At 39.5% G+C, this 18,672-nt stretch overlaps 2 protein-coding genes across 20 annotated transcripts in view; both read right to left on the bottom strand.

The window, feature by feature from the left end:
• Positions 1-254: 254 nt before the first annotated feature.
• Positions 255-9,195, bottom strand: MRPS10 (mitochondrial ribosomal protein S10). Of its 2 annotated transcripts, none has more exons than XM_079148120.1 (7): positions 9,132-9,195; positions 6,422-6,486; positions 6,258-6,330; positions 4,030-4,166; positions 2,966-3,074; positions 1,405-1,494; positions 255-796 (listed from the first exon to the last, which is right to left on the bottom strand). In XM_079148120.1, the coding sequence occupies exons 1-7, from the start codon at positions 9,177-9,179 to the stop codon at positions 713-715; spliced, it is 606 nt and encodes a 201-aa protein (XP_079004246.1). In that variant the 5' UTR covers positions 9,180-9,195; the 3' UTR covers positions 255-712. The 2 variants fall into 2 exon arrangements, with proteins under 2 accessions (XP_079004246.1, XP_079004247.1); XM_079148121.1 differs by having other exon boundaries at positions 6,258-6,327.
• Positions 9,196-13,192: 3,997 nt separating this feature from the next.
• TRERF1 (transcriptional regulating factor 1) overlaps positions 13,193-18,672 on the bottom strand; it is a 206,621-nt gene continuing 201,141 nt past the window's right edge. For all 18 annotated transcript variants that reach the window (XM_079147724.1, XM_079147730.1, XM_079147725.1 and 15 more), the window contains one exon: positions 13,193-16,473. In XM_079147724.1, the coding sequence (XP_079003850.1) occupies positions 16,149-16,473 (325 nt within the window). In that variant the 3' untranslated portion in view covers positions 13,193-16,148. The remainder of the gene's footprint in view (positions 16,474-18,672) is intronic.

Genomic DNA, 18,672 nt, shown 5'->3' with positions numbered 1-18,672 from the left:
ATCTGTTGGTCATTACCCGCAAGGTAGTATATGCGAGCCTGCACTAAGGTAAAGATCAAAACATTTAATTGCTCAAAGTTAAATTAACCAAAGGTTCCTTCAAGGAACTTTACAATTAAAAAAAAAAAAAGCGTGTGAAAAATACTGATACACTCATATTCCAATATATGAAATCATATAAATTAAAATCAGTACTAGCTAATAATAGAACAATAGCAAAACAAAATATAAAATTTGACTCTTGGCTCAGAGTATCCAAATGGTTCACTTGTATATTTTATTTTTATTTTTTTGCGGTACTGGGTTTTGAACCCAGGGGAATTCTATCACTGAATCACATTTCCAACCCTTTTCTTATTTTGAAACAGGCTTTCAGATAGTTGTTGAGGCTGGTTTTGAACTTGCAATCCTCCTGCTTTGGCATCCCAAGCAGCTGGGATTACAGATGTGTACCACCATGTCTGGCTGCTCAAGTTTTAAAAACTGGAACGGAAACAATGACATGGATAAAAAAAGAACAGATAAAATGGTCTCTCACTCCATTTCAGTCTGTTGTTAAGGTTCCATTCCCTATTCTCAACTGAACTGGGCAAGAGGACTCAACAGGCAGTGAGAGTACTCCACACTGTCTCAGTTTCACGCACTCTCCATTCACACATTTGCATCTGGCCCGCTCTTCTTTCAAATCCAGGCACAGTGGCTCCCTGAGGCTTCACGACTTGCTTTCTTCTTTTTTCTCTGGTACTGTTTCCCAGATTGGCTCCTTGATGTGATCTGGTAATCGTTCTAACCGTGTCTAAAAACAGAAACAAAACTATTATATAATATGAATTTAAATGAGCTTTGGCTACAAATTGAATTTGTTAACTTGTCAAATCCTCTTGACTTTTTTTTTTTTCTTTTAAATCTCCCTTGCCTTTCTGTAGAACTCTGAAATGGACTGAAGGCTATTTAGTATATAAGGCACTTCATATATATATGTGTGTGTGTATATATATATATATATATATGAAATTTATTTGATCCTCAGTGATTTTCCAAGGATGGCCACCCAATGTGGTCCCCAAGTCCAGGGAGACTTCATAGGTGGCTCAGCAAGGACATGGGGGATTCTGAGACTGCACAGGGACGGGAGAAGCACCCACCACTGTGGACACATGATTCCCAGTGCCACAGCTCCTCCCCTTCACTGCAGGAGCCAAGACCAGCCCTTTTTTTGTTTTTTATTTTGATTCAGGGTCTCACAAAGTTGCCAGGGCTGGCTTTGAACTTAAGATCTTCCTTCCTCGGCCTCCCAAACAGCTGGATTACCACCTTGCCTTGCTAACATATTTGTACCCATAAATGCCTACCTTTACAGAACAAATCAGGTATCCCCAAAAGAGGTAGAAGTTCAGGTCCTACCTTTGTTACTTCCATGGCAACACCTTCAGGTAAGTTTCGCTGAATATATTCCAAGTAGACATCTGCTGTGCATCCAGTTAGACGCTCTAACTAAAATATCAAACATGAAAATGGTTCATGCTATGTTGTTAAAGCAGAAATCTTTAGGGTTTTCTGTTTGTTTATAAAAGTGAAGCCAGGTTTTCCCCTAAGAAAGTACATCCTTTGGCCCTGAACATGGCCCTGAAGCCTGCTTCTTACCAGATGCCACCCTGAAAGCCAGAGCTCCACAAAACACAGCAATAAACAACTCAAACCAAAAAGAAACAAAAGACTAGATTATTACATAAAGTTAATTTATGATTTTTGTTATGTTCCACAGCAAGATGATTCTGTGAGACATAGATAAAATTTTGGTTTTTCTGTATCCTTTAGGGCTGGGGGTATAGTTCAGTGGTAGAGGGTCTGCTCAGCATGCATGAAGCCTAGGTTTGACCCCAACAGCACAAAAGGAAAAAAAAAAAAAAGGATTATTGAGATCTCCCTTTAAGAGCAGGAACCATTTCTTAACATATTTGTGAATCCCCACCCCATCCCTTTGTTTTGTTGCTGGACTGGGATTGAATCCAGAGCCTCATACATGCTAGGCTACATCTAAGCACTCTACCATGAAGCTACATCTCCAGTCCTTTTTTTTTTTTTTAATTTATTTTGAGGCAGGGTCTCACTAAGTTGCCATGGCTGGCTGTGAACTTAAGACCCTCCTTCCTTAGCCTCCCAAATAGCTGGATTACAGGCCTGTAGCACCTTGACTTTGTACCCTTAAATGCCTACATTTACAGCACTGGCATGCATATACAATGCTTTCATGTAAAACACACATGCTTCTTTTAAAATGACATTTATCAATCACTCATTATGTGATGGAAGTATTCTAAGTGCTTTTCCCAAATATGTCATTTAAGCATCGCACTAACTTTATGAGCCGGGTTCCATTATTATTTTCATTTTATAGATGATGTACGTGTCACACAGCTAGTAAGCACCACAACTTCCAGAACTTCAACTTCTTAACACTGTAAGTCTGACTCCAGAACTCATGGCCTCCTTTAATTATAAGACTGTATTAGCCCGAGTGAACACATAAATGAATGATAATAGTTGAAAGAAAAACCTAATGCTGTGTATCATCGTCATGGAAAATCCCATTAGCATGTGGAAATAATTATGAGTTATAATAAAAACTAGGATTTTGAAGCATGAAGCAAAGCATTCCAATGCTATCTGCTATTTTATATAAAAATTAGCTGGCATAAAAAGAAAAAACACTGGAGAGAAAAAAATTAGCATAATCTGCATTTATTTAGTAGGGTATTTACTATCATAAAGGATGGTTTTGAGTTTGGTTTTTCTATCATATGGCTTCCATGAACACAAAAAAAGACATTTGCCTTCTACAACTAAAAGGTAGAAACTGGCTAAAGGAAGTCCACTGACTCACAGTTAAAGAAAAGTTAATGATACATACTATTTTGAATTTGCAGTATTTAAAAAAATGCCTGAATGGCTGAAATAAACTCACCTCTAAACATCTGTAAAGTGTTCTCATTTCATACTGAACTCTGTGCTTCTTGAAAATATGCACCGATTTGAGAAGAGTAAATCGCTCTATTTTTCTTGGAGGTTCATGTCTGAAATTAATGGATAAAACAATAAACTTAAGCTAAAGATATTAAAACCTGTATCACTGACGTCAAAATATGATTCCACAATTTTGTAGGTCAGGCTCAAACTCAATCATAGATATTTACTAACTTCCATTAGTAAATTAGATAGTCATCTGTAACAACTACTGTTACAAAGCTCAGGACAAAATAAACACTACAGAAAGCAATGGGAACCTTTCCCATGGACTCCAGAAATGAGCAAACAAGCTGTGAAACATACATGCACTCATAGTTTCTGTTTTATGCCTGTGGAGTCCCTTATTAACCAAATGCATGACCTGTGAAACAGTGTGGTGGACACAGAGGTAATGTCTGCTGTATGTGTTTTAGGAAAACAGATTATGTTGATAAGCACAAAACTGTATTTTGTTTTAAGAAAAAATGTAGCCTTCTGTTTTTGTTAGAAGGTCAGATCGGTAAAGTCCCAAGTGGGTCCTGGTCAACACCAGAAGGAGCAGGGGACAAGACAAAGGAGGCAGTTCTTCTTTACTATGGAGTGACTCCAAAGCCACATGAAGCTCCCTGCTCATGCATGTATTCCTGGGTGAGTGGTGTTCTTAGGGTAGAGTAGAAACAACGGAGGCATCAGACAAAAAGATCATCACATTCAAAGGGTCTAAAAGGCGTGTTTGTTCACCTATTCTACCTCCCTGCTTCATGGAGATCCCAGACACATGGGCTTCTTGGGTCTCCTAATGTCAGTGAGATTTCTTTCATTTTCCTGTTCACTAATTCCAGTATTTAAAAGTTCCAGTAGACAGAAAGGGATGATCCTGTTTTGGATAACATGACAAACCTAAACTAACCATTATGACTTGTAACTCATTTTACCAGCTCAGGCCTACCTGGGATCAGTACCAGATTCCCGGTTATTATATTACAGCAGCTACCAGATCAGATTAGGAAAAGTTCTACTTACACTTTAATAGAGATACCAAGTTCTTTAGCAGCAAGCACAGCAAAATATTCATAACTGTCCAACACAGCCTTATCGTGGCCTTTAACTAAAATTGACAGTCGTTTATATAATGTGTCTGGTTCATCAGAAATGGTTATCTAAATCAAAAAAGAAAAGTTTCAGTTGTGGTTCCTTTCATATTTGTAACTATCAAACTTAACATTTTATCCTTCACAGAACAACTTTAGTTTACTAATAAATGGGAAGAAAAATGCTGAGGAACATCTTAATGCTGTTACCTAACTACCTACATATTATCACATTTAGATTTGCACAGTGACCCTCACAAGTTGTTAACATACAGTTTGAATCAAAAGGACTTTCAAGGCAACCTACAAAATCATTAATAGGACCTTCCAACTTAATAATTATTGAGCCCTATACTCACATTAACAGTTATGAATCCTTCTAGAAATCTGTCCCGAATGTAGTCACTTTATCCATGTACATGCACACCCAAATGGAACTGTGTTATATACAATAAGAAATAGGTTCAGGGTCTATTAGCAAAAGTAACCATGTTCAAAGATCTGGACTGAGAAGTACACTCCATTTGTAGCTGAAGGACAATGGGCAAATCATATCTCCCTGCCCCTTAGTTTTCTCATATATAAAACAAGGTAATAATACCTTGCTATAGCTCATAGCATTTCTGTAAGGAAAAAATAAGAAAACACAAATTAAAGTGCTTATAAATTGTTAAACATTGTTATACAAAGTCAAGCTATTTCTATTCATCTTTTTTATTAGGTTTTATTCATATATGCTTTGCCTGCTTTAATATGTGTATTACTCATGTCTAATTAAAATGTTATGACACTGACTGTACCTATAACTTCTATCTCTTCCACTCTAATACCCAAAGACCTTAGAAATAATGGGTTTGACATTTCTGACTATCTTCCAAGAGGTGAATTATCTGTATTTCATTCACCTGTTGAACCAGTAAATTATATTACTAATCCTATGATTCAGGGTTAAATTACTTCACTTCTAAAAAGATCTACTTACTAACCAGGAAGCTAGACATTTACTCTCAATTACTCCAAACAGAGTTGTTGAAAAAACAGAACATACTGATAGCCTATGTCAAAAGTTGAGGGACAAGGAACTGGGAATATAGCCCTAAGATGTGTTCTGATTGATTCCTGTAGGGCTTTATTTTTAAATTTTAGTTTTTGCAGTGCTGGGGATAAAACATAGGGCCTTGGTGCATGCCAGGCAAGAGTTCTACCACTGAGCTATATCCCTTGTAGGGTTTTAAAAATATTTAAAATTTGTTATGAATATTAAAAATCTGGAGATTTCACATAAAGATTTGGACATTAGTTTAGCTTGGAAGATCTGGGTGACTTGGCATCACTAAGTCAATTTCCCACATGGTCACTGTGGCTAGAGTAAGCAGTAGAAGGACAGTATGCCACAATGCCCAATTACCACCTCCTCTTACAAGCCTGGCCCCTGCAGTCACCTGAGTTGAAGACCAGCATTTAAACATACTATCATGGAGATGTATTCAGTTCTAAGGAAAAAAGAAAAACAGTGGTACATGTGTGTGTAACACAATTTTATTTTGGTGTGCACATGCATGGATAAAATGATCATGTATGGACAGATGTCTAGAAGGATTCATACAAAACTGTATTTTTGACAGGTAGAAAAGACTTAAGAATTTGTAAGTATTTTTAAAAATTACAAATAACAAAAAACTGGGTTGATGGAATCAGTGCTTCTACAAGGTTGCATAGATCCTTCTGGATTTCCATAATTTGTGCTAATGTTTTTTTCCCACTGTGAAAAATAAAGCACTGTCCAGGCCTAGACTCAGTACTTAAAATGAAAACAAAGAGTTGAAAGTTACAAGAAAAGTATTTTTCCACAATATAACATCAAGTATTCTGCATTATTAATTATTATAACTTCTCAACTATGCTGAGCTAAAAGTAAGACTACTCTTCACCACAGTTATTTGGGTTAAATAATGTATTCCTTTAGAACTTGCTTTGATACTCCAAAAGATAACGTATGAATACCCAGGAACACTGGAGAATATGCATATTGTACATGTGCCAGTATTCCAGAACAAACTGTTTTTATTCATAATGTGTTTGGGAAACAAACTCAAATGAAATCGTAAGGAAAGTTATTGATAATGTAGCTTCTTATGCTAAGAAACAGGGAATACATACCGTAGGTTTGGTCAAATCCTTTGGAACATCAATATGAAGGTTTGAGAACTGTACCCACTTCATGCTGCTACTGCTGTGAGTGGGGGAAAAAAGAGAAATCCAAGTAAAATGGGCTCAAATGCCCATTTTCCACTTCAGTTAGGCACATCAAATTGTATACTTACAGAAGAAAGGCACCATTATTTGCTGTACTGCTCTTAGAACTGTTTACAGACAAATTCCCCAAGCCCTTAAAAAAAAAGTGGGTGAGGGGAATGTGTTAGAATTAAAGTCAACTTCCAAACCACTCAGTTTCCACTAAAAATTAAAAGATACATAATACTTCAAATAAAGGGATATCTGATTATTTTAGATGAAGATGTTTGGGTATCTAAAATGGACAAATTAAGAATAAAAAAGAGGACAATGGTTGAAAATTAAAATGCACTCTCAAAACACTAGAATCTCAATTCCCACGGGGAAGAAAACAACATCTATGAGTTAAATATGTGGACATCAAAAAATAACATCATATATGATTTCACTTCCCACTGTTTTTTAAGGATTAATTGTACTTTAATATAATACTTCCTCTGCTTAAATATTTTAAGCAATAAAAATGATTGTCTTTATAATTTAATTTATAATTGTCTATTTAATTTATTGAGTTGGAGTAAGTTCCCTTCTTTTGAAACCTTCACACATCTTTTCAAGCATATGCATTTCTTGGCTTGGCTAGTATAACTAGTAACTGAAATACAGTACACCCTGGAACTTGGACCCATCACTAACTGCTATGCCACCCGCTGCAACAATTAAACAGAGCCAAATCCTATCTTGTGAGCGCCCCCTGGTGGAACAACACTTTCTTGTTCTAGGAAACTTAAATGCTCCTCTCTATATAATAGGTAGTTTGTCATCTGCCTGTTATTCTTTTAAGTTTTCCTGATATTTAAGTGTACCTTGAGAAAGCAGAATCCTTAAAATATAATGAAGATGAAAATAACAAGCTGGCACAAGCAAAGCTTAATTAAAACAACTGATGGTCACTTAAATGTTTTAAAAGTCTATTCTTAGTTTATTGCTTTTCCTCTCTTTACTCAAGTTAGAGACAAATTAAAACTTTTCATATTTTCCTTGGCTCATAAGAAAAAAAAAAAACAAAGGAAATCAGACAAATACAAGGTAGTCAGAAGTATGTGCCATTCTTCACGTATAATCTCATACAAAACTTCCTCCCTGCATTTATGCCAGAGACCACACAGTTCAGTTGTGAAAGAGGAGAAATCTCAGGAATACAACACTTCTCAGTAATACTCTTCCTGTATAAATCTTGGCTTTTAACAGCTGCCTTAAGTGCTGTTACATCCATTAACCAACCTCATAAGTTCTTAAAATTTTCTTTTCACTCTCTCTTTAAACAAATTGAGAGGGCCCAATGTGATAGCATATGCTCAAGCTACTCAGGAGGCTGAGGCAAGAGGACTGCAAGTTCAAAGCCAGTCTGGGCAATTTAGCAAAACCCTCTCTAAATACATACATACACAGGGCTGGGATGTAGCTCAAAGGTAAAGTGTCCTGGAGTTTAAACCCTAGTACCAGTGGGGGAAAAATTTTTTTTTGAGGGTGGAGGGTTGTGAGTGGGGGAATTTTTTCTGGGTAAGTTTGTTTTAGCACTTCAAAAACTTCAACCCCTGACCCCATCTAATGGAAAACAGTGGTCCTCAAAGTGTGATCTGAGGACCTCTGGGGAAGGGAATGTCTCTGAGACACTTTCAGATTTGGGAAGTCAAAACTATTTTCATAATAACACTAAAATGTTATTTAAATCTTTTCTCATTCTCTCACTAGTGTACAGTGGCATTTTCTGAAGGCTGAATGATGTGTGATATAGCAAAAGACTGAAATAAAAAACATGAAAATCCAGCAGTCTTCTATTAAGCCAAATATTAAAGATCTCTGTAAAAGTGTAAGACAATGCCACTCCTCACTAAATTTGTTTTTGTTTTGGAGAACACAATTCCCATAAAATGTTCATTATGTTAACATGTAAGGAATTTATTAGTGTTACTCCTCCCTCCCCCTACTGGGGACTGAACTCAGGGATGCTCTACCACCAAACTACATCCACAAACCTTCTTATATTTTCTTTTGAGACAGGGTCTCGCTCAATTGCCCAGGCTGACCTCGAACTTGTGATCCCCCTGCCTCAGCCTCCTGAATTGCTGGGATTATAGGTGTGCACCATCGTGCCCGGCTCATTAGGGCTACTTTTTAAACAAGTATTTTTAATATTCTCAGTTTTATTTTTACAAAAAAAAAAAAAAAAAAAAAGACTGGTAGTTAAAATTCGCAAAAAATCTTCTTTGGAGTCCTCATCTCCAAAAATGGGACGGAGTCCTTTGGCCAAAAAGCCTGAGAACCGCTGCTTAAGTTTTTCTTCTTCCAGAGAAACGTGTGGAAGATATCTAGCCCACTCTTCTGACTTCAGAGACTCTCATTTAAATCTCCGAATCCCCGGGGTCAGGAAGCTGTCTCGATTTAGCTCGTGGGGACTGTCTGGGATCTACTGCCGGCTAGGCCGCTGACTTTCGCGAGCCAAGCTTCCTGTCTTCTCTGAGCCTGTTTTATCTTTTCGAACATGGAGGGCCTGTGAAACACGACGTTCACTATTTTTGTTCCAGCTCTAACGTTCTACAGTTCTTGTTCCTGTCTTTGCCCTGACTCGTTCATTTACGTTTAATTCCACGAGACAATCAGAAATAAAGCGAACCCCTTTCTTATCACCTTCCTGCAAACAACAGATACCGGGAAAGCCTCCTGACGGGCTGGGGGGCAGCGGGAATGAACTACTGTCCTCGTCGGCCCTTCCAGTCTGCCCAGATCGCTCCTTACCTGCCAGAGGTGCCGGCACACAACTCCAAAGGCTGCCCGCGCCGCCATCTTCCTGCCAGGAACTTCCAGAGTCACTTCCGGGGTCACAGGGGCGTCCTAAAACCATAGAGTTCGACGAAAGGAGAGAGTATATCCTCGTGTGCCGTCAGGAACAACCATAGAGATGTGATTCCTTGCTTTTGGGTTTTTTTAGGCCTTTGGGTTGGCTTCCTTATTGCAACCGGCTCTGCTTAGACTTGCTTCAGCCCACGTCCAGATAATAACCAAGTCCCATCAGTATTTTCACCTTCAAATCATGCTTGTCCTATGGGTTCTGTTTTGTTGGAAGCCAACTGGAATTTTGTTCCCCAGATATCTTCTATATCTCCATCTTACTGATCTTCCTAACTCATTCTTTTCCACATGTTCCTCTAGTATTTCAGACTCTCCAATGACTGCGTTCAGTTACTACAATGAACCCAAAGCAGCGTCTGGTTATTAATGTCCACAGTAATTTAATTTGGTGGATTGGATTTGCTGTAATAAAAATTTCTTCCATTTGTGCAAAGTTCTAAGCTTTTTTCCAAAGTGCTTTTACTTAGACAATTTAATGGAAAACTTTAGATTTATAATTAGGAAATCTGGTTTGTAATAATCTCTGATTTACCACTTAGCTGAGTGACTTTGGGCAAGTTTCTTTCCCACTCTGAGCTTGTTTTCTCATATGTCAAATAGAGATGACACTAGATTTCACTTTAAATAGTTGCTATGAGGATTAAATGAGATACTGATGTGTGATATTTAGTACAGTGCCTGCCACATACAGGATAAATGTCATCTACCATTTGCAGCATACAGTTTCTTGTACCTACTGCTTCACAAAGTTGTTGAGAAGATTAAAACGATCAATGTTATGACAACACTTGAAGCACCTAAATAAAGCATTGTGCAAATGTAAAGTTATTGTTTCTCCTCGCGAGTAGATATTACCCTGTTTTGTAGGCAAGAGAACCAAGTAAAAGGTAGAATGATTTGTGCAACATTCCATATACGGATGAGAGATTTAGGAGCAGAAACCAGTTTTCTTGCCCCTCTGTCTTGGCTCTGCTCACTAGAATGTAGTCCATGTGGATGGTGGCAGAGATGCCCAGAGTGGTCCCGCAGCAGAGTATGGAAACAGCACACACTTTGCCCATGTGCACTTTGCTGCACTCAGCTGTGCCCCACCTTGGCCCACTCCCCTGGGTCTTACTCAACATTAGGCTCTCTCTTAATTGTGATGTTCAAAGTGGTCTGTCTCAACCAATGGGTTTTCCTGACAGCAGCATCCCCACCCTGCCCCCACCCAGCTCCAGTCTCCAGCTGTTGCTGCTTCTAAGGTTTGCATCGGTCTCTCAGTATGGCTCCTCAGCTGGCCTCTGCCCCTTGGAGTAGCCTCACTTTGGAAAGTGTTCTGCAGCCACAATGATGGTGATATTAAGGTTCTCTCTCCCTCTCTCTCTCTCTCTCTGTATGTGTACATTTATGTTAACTTTATCTCAGACCTGAATTTCATCCTAATTTTATAGGTGAAGAAACAGGCTCAGAAATAACTCACTCAAGATCATATGACTAGTTGTTTAGCAACTGAACCAATAACCATCTTCAAAATCTTAGTTCAGGGCTGGGGAGATAGCTCAGTTGGTAGAGTGCTTGCCTGGCAAGCACAAGGCCCTGGGTTCGATCCCCAGCACTGAAAAAAAAAAAAAAAAAAAAAAAAAAAACTTAGTTCAGTGCCTTTCCTGCCTAGCAATGGGCTGCTTCTGATTCTGATGAGGCTCAGTTGTATCTGAGTCTCCTTTGGATGAAAGGAATAAAGATACCCATACTCTATCCTACTACAAAAGAAAAAGGAGTTTATATTTAAATACATGGTGGCCCCAACTCTCCTGGGACCCAAAGAGTGTGCTACAGGCAGCCATAGGGACTGGATGTCCTCTGCTTACCAATAGTTCATGCTACCTCAGGGCTCTGCTCTGCTTGTTGCCTTTGCTTGCTGCCTCCAGCTCATCAAGTTTCTTCATTCATACTGTCTGAGAGGTAGGAATTTGATTCCATCTCCTCATCTTTCTTCGCTAAGCCATATCATATGTCACTGAATGGCCTATGGGACTAATGGCTTTGAGTCCCATGCCAATATGATCCAATTAACTGGGGGTAAGGGGAGAGTCATTGTAAAGGGAAAAACCAGGCCTGGGATGTACTCCACTGGAAGAGCACTTACCTAGGAAGGGCAAGGCCTTGGGTTTGACCCTCATACCACCAAAAAGGTGAGGGGGACCAGGTTTTGCCAACAGTATGGCTGTGGACCTGGCTCTTTGGCACAGTGTGTGGGGATGGACGGTGTTCTGAAGCTTGGCCTATCCATTATGAATCTCTTTCCTGCAGCCTAGAACTTTCTAATGTCTGGCCTAATGGAGATGAGCAGGTCAAGGGCAGCAGGTAGTTGATGCAGGTGCATCTTGCTTTATCTGCAGGAAGACACAGATCTTGCACATCAAAATTATATTTTGATTGCACCAGTTCTGTTTTTGAAGAGATTCATTTCAAAAGATTATCCCTTACATTAAAAACAAAACAAAACAAAACAAAAAACAAACAAACAAACAAAAAACAGCCTTTTAATGGCTGTTTTATGTAGGGATATCTGGAATCCAAGATCTTGTACAGGACTGGGGGTGTAGCTCGGGGGTAGAGTTCTTGCCCGGCATTCGCAAAGCCCAGTCCCTAACACTGCAAAACCAAGACAAAGATCAGCTCATTTAGGAAGGTGTTATTCAGTTTCTTTCTTTTTTTTAACTTTTTAGTTGTCAATGGATCTTTTATTTTATTTATTTATATGTGGTGCTGAGTATTGAACCCAGGGCCTCACACCTGCCAGGTAAGTGCTCTACCACTGAGCCACAACTCCAGCTCTCTTGATTTCTTCAAATGTCTAATTATGTTTAGTTTTGGTCAACATTAAAATCCATTCATATTTCTAGAACACATACAACTCAGCTGGCTGGCTGTCGCTGAGGAAGGCTGACTGAGAAGCCATGGAACTCAGAATTGACTTGAGGTTGTTTCTCTCTCTCTCTCTCTCTCTCTCTCTCTCTCTCTGTCTCTCTCTCTCACACACACACACACACACACACACACACACACACACACACAAAGCATACCTGGAAGAGACTAGAAAGGTAATTAGCAAATAGTTACTGGGCATCTGCTATAAATTGCTGCAAATGTGTGGGTGATGGCAAGGAAGTTCAGAATATTAATAAAGCCTGACCTTTACTCTTCCCAATGGTGAACCTGAATCAGTTCCCAGGTCCCTGCTTGTTCTTTCTGGGTATTAAATTCTTTGTAGTGAAGGAATCATGTACAGTCATTTTTATACACTCCCCGCTGCCCTGGGTATAACAAAGTGCCTAGCTCATGAAGACTGATCCACTGAGCGTAATGTAGGAGAAATCTGCAGATTGGACACCTGGGCCTCTGGAAGCTGACTTTAAATTTACAACAGTGGCTAAATGTACACTGCTTCTCGAAGAACTATTTTAATTGATATGGGACTGTCCAAAATAGATGACTAAAATGAAAGTACAAAACAAACCAAAGAAGCTAGAAGATCAAGGTCTTGAACAGTACATGTCCCCACCTAAGGCAAATTCTATGTAAGACCCAGCATTTCAAATTTCTTCCAAAGTTTGCTTTTGACCATTAAAAAGCAAACATACATTGACATTTGCAAATCCACATGCAAAATGGAAATAAATCAGGGCAGACATGGATGCTGTGGATGGTTTACTGTAGATTCCTGCAGGTAATATGAGCTTGAACAATACTGGTAAGCATGTGTCACATCTTCAAGTGCCCCATCCACGGCTTGAAATGTGCATCCTCATTTCTGGAGGAGGGATGGAGGGAGAGGGTAACTTTAATGAGAATGAAGTGTGACCAACTGACCTGTCAAACCTGTGTCAACATAAACCAACTAGCACTTACTCAGCATTGAAAAGTCATTTCAGTGGCTAGAAAAAAGGAATATGTAAGCCAAATGAAACTCAGAAAGATAATATTTTATTTTCAGAGCAGCTGATGCAATATTGAATCAGGTTTTCACAAATAAATATGACAGTGTGTATTTGGTTACATTTCTCTTTGATGAATGCCCATCTCTAGGAACTGTAAGAAATTTCTAAGGTTAATGACTGGAACTGAAGTAAAGTTCTCCTGGTTCTCTTCCTGAAAAAGTATTGTGATAATTTTAAAAAAATGCTTAACACTCAGGAGGGGAAGCAATCTAGAATGCCCCAGTTATTATTATTTTCTTTTAAGGAATGCACCTTTTTAGGACAAGTCTATAAAACATCTTTATTTATTTGTTACATATGATGTTTAAATATAACTTTGCTTTCAAGCTTCAAACTTTTTTAAACCCCTGGTAAAATAAGACTTTTGGTTCACCTTAACAAAAACTGACCTAGGAAGAAACATTTTTAGCAAAATGTTATTATAAAATTCACTAGAAAATACTGTCCTCTTTTTGCCAAAATGTTACATAAAATCCTTATTAAAAATACACACATTACAAAAGAAAAATTATGAATATGCTATACATAGTGCTTTGATATGGACCAAGGTAACTGCATTCCAGGAAAATACAGTTAAGCACACTGAATATTAAGATGTCAACTGATAATAGTGCAAACCTGAATAAATTACACCCCAATATGGAAGGCATGCAAGTCATCTGTTGAGAATAGAACATAAAGAAGCCAGAACAGGAAGCAATCACAGCCGCTATTTAAAAATGTTTTCATTTTTATTACATTAATTTTTTTCAAAAATACTTTTCTTTACAATAGAACTCCTAGAAAATATTTACAACCTTCCTCTAATAAAATATAACAGCAGTTAAATATATTTGAAAATAAGATGGGTTTTTCCATAAAATATATCTGTTAACTTTTTATATACAAGCTTTCTCAAAGAGGTCTAAATTCACTAATGAAAAACCATCTGATAGTAAACAGTAACCGTGTTGAAGACATTAACCATTAGGAAGAAAAGTTCTTTGGGGTGGGTGGGTGGGTGGGGGACACTAAAACACAATACATCCATGCAGGCAGATCATTCCAGAAAAAAAAAAAAATAAGTGCAATATTATACTAGGAAGTCAATTCTTTGATAGTCAAGAAATACTAATTCAGGTATTTGAACTGTCTCATTAAAGAGGAGTTCTTTGGTTATTTCAAGTCAAAGATCCTTACCCTATACTGCATGGAAAATTAAAATTGTGCATTTTATTTTTTGCTGTGAGAACTCAGTTTATTTTTAATGTTTAAAACTGGAACAGCTGAGCAAGTCTCCAAATAGAAGGGATACATTTGCTTTATAAACATTTTTCTGGGCATTTGGTCTTTTGACAGATAAGCATCTGTAGACCCAATGGCAGAACCATTCCAGGCTCACCCTCAGACCAGAGGGAGGTCACTTCAAGATCTGATGATGACATGACAGTTGCAATGGTTCTGTAATAACTGCCACCAAGCTGATGCCTGATGTCCAGGCAGTTTTTAACTCAGAACTTCTTAGATAAAACACAGGATAGATTAACCCATTGAAAAGGCAGCAAACAAAACAGTTTTTTTTTTTTTTTTTCTTAAAGAGGAAGGAAACCTCCAAGACATCTCTGAAAACAAAATGCTGGAAATAAGATCTTTGTTATTTTTCTTGTCTGTGGCTTTCCTGAGATTCAGAAATCACTGCCTGTGTGGGGCTGTGACAGATCACAGTGGGCCCCCATGAATGTGTGCTAATGCTTTTGCAGAGTCAAATTTAAAGGATGCTCAGGTCCCGTCCTCATGCCTCTGCTGATACTCTGCCTGATGGCCAGCATTACTGTGTCAGCACAGTGGCCCAGAGTGATCGCTACCCTTTGGTGGAGCTGGGCAGCTAGCTAGGGAGGGGAGAGGCCTGAGAACACCTGCTCCGGAGGTCATGCGGCATTAACACTGAAAGGGGGCCGAGAGGAGCAATCCCCTCCTTGCAGGGCCTAAGTCCCAGTCTGACTTGTGCACTAATAGTGGGATGGGTCAGTCTGACTCAGTTCAAAAGCCGGATAGTGACATTTTTGAAGGATTAGAAAGTTTATTGCCTTCAAGTACAAACAGCAACCCTGCTGAAAGGGGCAGGAGGAGGCAGAGCAAAGTCGTGCAGCTTTGTGAAGTCTCGAAGTGCTTTGGTAAGTGACTTGTAATGAACACATTCATTGTTTGAATGCAAACATTGAAGCAAAAGTGTATCTGAAACTATTATTGTTGGCCTTCAATGCTATTTCCTTTGTATTTGTTAGAAAACCCTCTCTTAGCTGGTATCTAGGTAAACTTCAGTCCAGCAGACATGAATGACAGCAAATTCCCAGTGAATGTTGTGTCATCCATCTTTCAAGTGACACAAAGTAATTTCAGAACTCCACTGACCACGTACAGCACTGCAAAAAGAATAAGTTCTTCTGATCTGTTTTTTTGGTGGAGGAAAAAGAACAGTTCCTGACAGGTCTGGACAGAAAAATAACTCTTGGTGGGAAAAATGGCCCAAGGCCCCAGCATGAAGAGCATAGCCTGCTTCACACATGTACCCACACGCACACGCACACACACACACATGGCAAGCTTTGGGATAGAAGGCAACCAGGATGGTTGACATCTGAAAGCAACGGAACATGACGTCAGGTCCATTCCCTGCTGGGAATGATTTCATGAGAACGTAGCCCAGATGAAACACCTCTTGAAGATAGTTGTGCCAATTATTTATTCCCCCAACCCCCCCGCCAACAATTTAAAAAAAAAAAGGAAAAAGAAACTGGATTTTTTTCTAAACCTGAATAAAACGACCACTTTTTAAACAGGTAGTTTAAAAGGGTTACAAAACAAGCAGGCAGTCCAGGTTTCCTGATTAATAAAGACGGAGGCCATGGGTTCTCACTGTCTCTAAGCAACAAACAGGGCTTTAGAGTTCCGCGTCACCCTGAAGCAAAACTGAATCTTGGTCATCCAAGAGAAGATCGGTGTCCACGACCTCAGCCTCTTCCATGACGCCTCCTAGCTGCTGGACCACGTCGTCATCGAGGGTGTCTGCATCCTTGATGGGCTTGATCAGACCCAGCTGGTCCAGGGGCAGGAGTCCTGGCGTCCCCACCGACCCTGTAGTCCTCTCGATTGTGGCTGCCATTTCCGCAGCAAAAGCTGCCTTCTGAGCCTTTTGCCTCTGCTGTTCCTCCTGCTGCCTGTGAGTTTTCATGTGTGCGTTTCGGCTTTTGATCTTGAAGAAGACTCTAAAAATGAAGAAAACAAAGCACATAAAATTTATAAGGAGATCTGAATTCTTGGAGATCCCAGTGTCCTACAGGGAATGTGGATGCAGGTTGGACATCTTGTTTGGGGTGGCTTTACAGAGTCCTTTGACATTCTCTTGCTGTGGCCCATCACCTCCCTTTCCTTCTCTCCAAGCATTGTAAGGAGAGGGATGGGAACAGGAGTGCACTATTGGCATGTCAGGCCTCCTTCCCAGGACAATGGCAGGGGCCTTGGAGAAGGCCTTTGGGTCCTTCTGGGGTCTGGAACAAGTGCTCTTTCTCCTTCTTCAGCCTCCCTGCCTCCACATCACTATCCACGCCTTCTACAATAGAGAATCCGCAGATCATACTGTCGATCTCTGAGAGTCCCTATCATTAAACAACCCAACATCTGCTCCTGGCTTCTGTCCCTGCTCTTCCAGTCAGGGTTGGTGAAGGATCTGCCTGCATGTACTTGGTGCATCCCCCTTTCTCTCCTCTGCCCTCTCCAATCAGCCTCTTGTTCTCTGGTTGCCCTTCTCAAGGTCACCACAAACCCTGTGTGGTCAGTTCCAATGGCCTCACTTCTATCTTCCTGGTGCTTGTCTTCTGAGCTATATCTACCACATCTTTTCATTGAAAACTCCTTGTTGTTGGCCATCATATTATCATTTTCTACTGTTGGCCTTAGAATAAAAGTGGGTCTCAGCTGGGATGATTATGCCCTCCCAGGCAACACTGGGCAATGTCTGGAGACATTTTTGGTTGTCACACCTTAAGTGGGGGAGGTGTTCTTCTGGCATCAAGTGGATGGAGGCTGGGGGTGCTACTGAACATTCTACTTTGCAGAAGGCAGTCTTTTCCCCAGCAAGGAAAAGATGTAGATGTCAAGAGTGCTGAAGTTGAGAAGCCCTGGGATAAAAGAATAGCTATCATATTTTGGGGATTATTCTTTACCAGGGGCCTGCAATCTATGGTCAATGGATCAGATCTAGCCTGTTTTTTATAAATAAAGTTTTAACAGAATGCATCTGTGTCAACTTGTTTGTTCTGTCTATGGCAGCTCTTGTGCTCAAGGGCAGGGCAGAGTAGCTGAGAAAAAGAGAGTGCAGTCTCAATGACTAACATATTTACTATCTGGAACATTTTCAGAGAAAGTTTGCCCAGATGTGAGACCATGTTTATGGATGGGGTGGCATAAATACTTTATTAGTATTATTATTCACTTCTAAGTGCCCAAAGGATAAACACACAACAAACCCCAAAACCTGATTTCTAAAATCCAAGTCAAACAGGGTTGATGAATTCCATTCAGACATACTGAAAACTGTTTAATGAAATAAACATAATTTCAGCAACTAAAGAAGGCATCTGTGAACATTTACCTAATGTCACTCCTAGTAGGGAAAACCACGGAAAATACTTCTATTTTCCATAAAATCTTAACCAGACTTTTGGTAGAAAAAGAATCCAAGCAACATAAAAACGAGAGCCATATTTAATCATGCCACTGAAATACAGTCAGAAAGCATGAAAAATAGATTGAATATCCCTTATCAAAAGACTTGGGGGCTGGGAATATAGCTCAGTTGATTAAGTGAAGTGCTTTGCCTTGCATGTATAAGGCCCTGGATTCCATCCCCAGCACCCCCCCCCCCGCAAAGACTTGGGCCCAGAATGGCTTCAGATTTTAGATATTATTTTTGATTTTTGAATATTTGTATAAATATAAGAGATATCTTGAGGGTAGAACTGAAGTCTAAACATGAAATTCATTTGTTTCATATATGCCTTACACACAATGGCCCAAAGGTATTTTTATACAATAAAATAATTTTAAATAGTTTTGGCTATGAAACAAAGTTTCATGATATGGAATTTTCCACTTGTGGTGTCATGTTGGTGTGCTCAAAAAGTTTCAGATTTAGGAGCATTTTGGATTTCAGAGCTTCAGACTAGGTATGCGCAATGTGCTTGTTTGTGTGTTAAAGTGTCCTTTGTCTCCACCTGGTGGAATAAGGAGGTATAGCCTGTTTGAACTGGCTAAACGGAAGGCGGGGGCTCCTTTCAGAGGGAACTGGCCAGACCCCACACTTCCACTCCAGGACAAGTGGGAGAGAACTGAGCTCAGGGTGGCTTCACCATTACTCCAAATAAATAAGCCTGATGAGCAGTCTGGGGACTCCTTCATTCGGTGGC

Source organism: Sciurus vulgaris, assembly GCF_902686455.1.
Source record: "Sciurus vulgaris genome assembly, chromosome: 7".
In the NCBI taxonomy this organism is placed as follows: Eukaryota; Metazoa; Chordata; class Mammalia; order Rodentia; family Sciuridae; genus Sciurus; species Sciurus vulgaris.
This window is presented reverse-complemented; position numbering and strand designations above follow the sequence as displayed.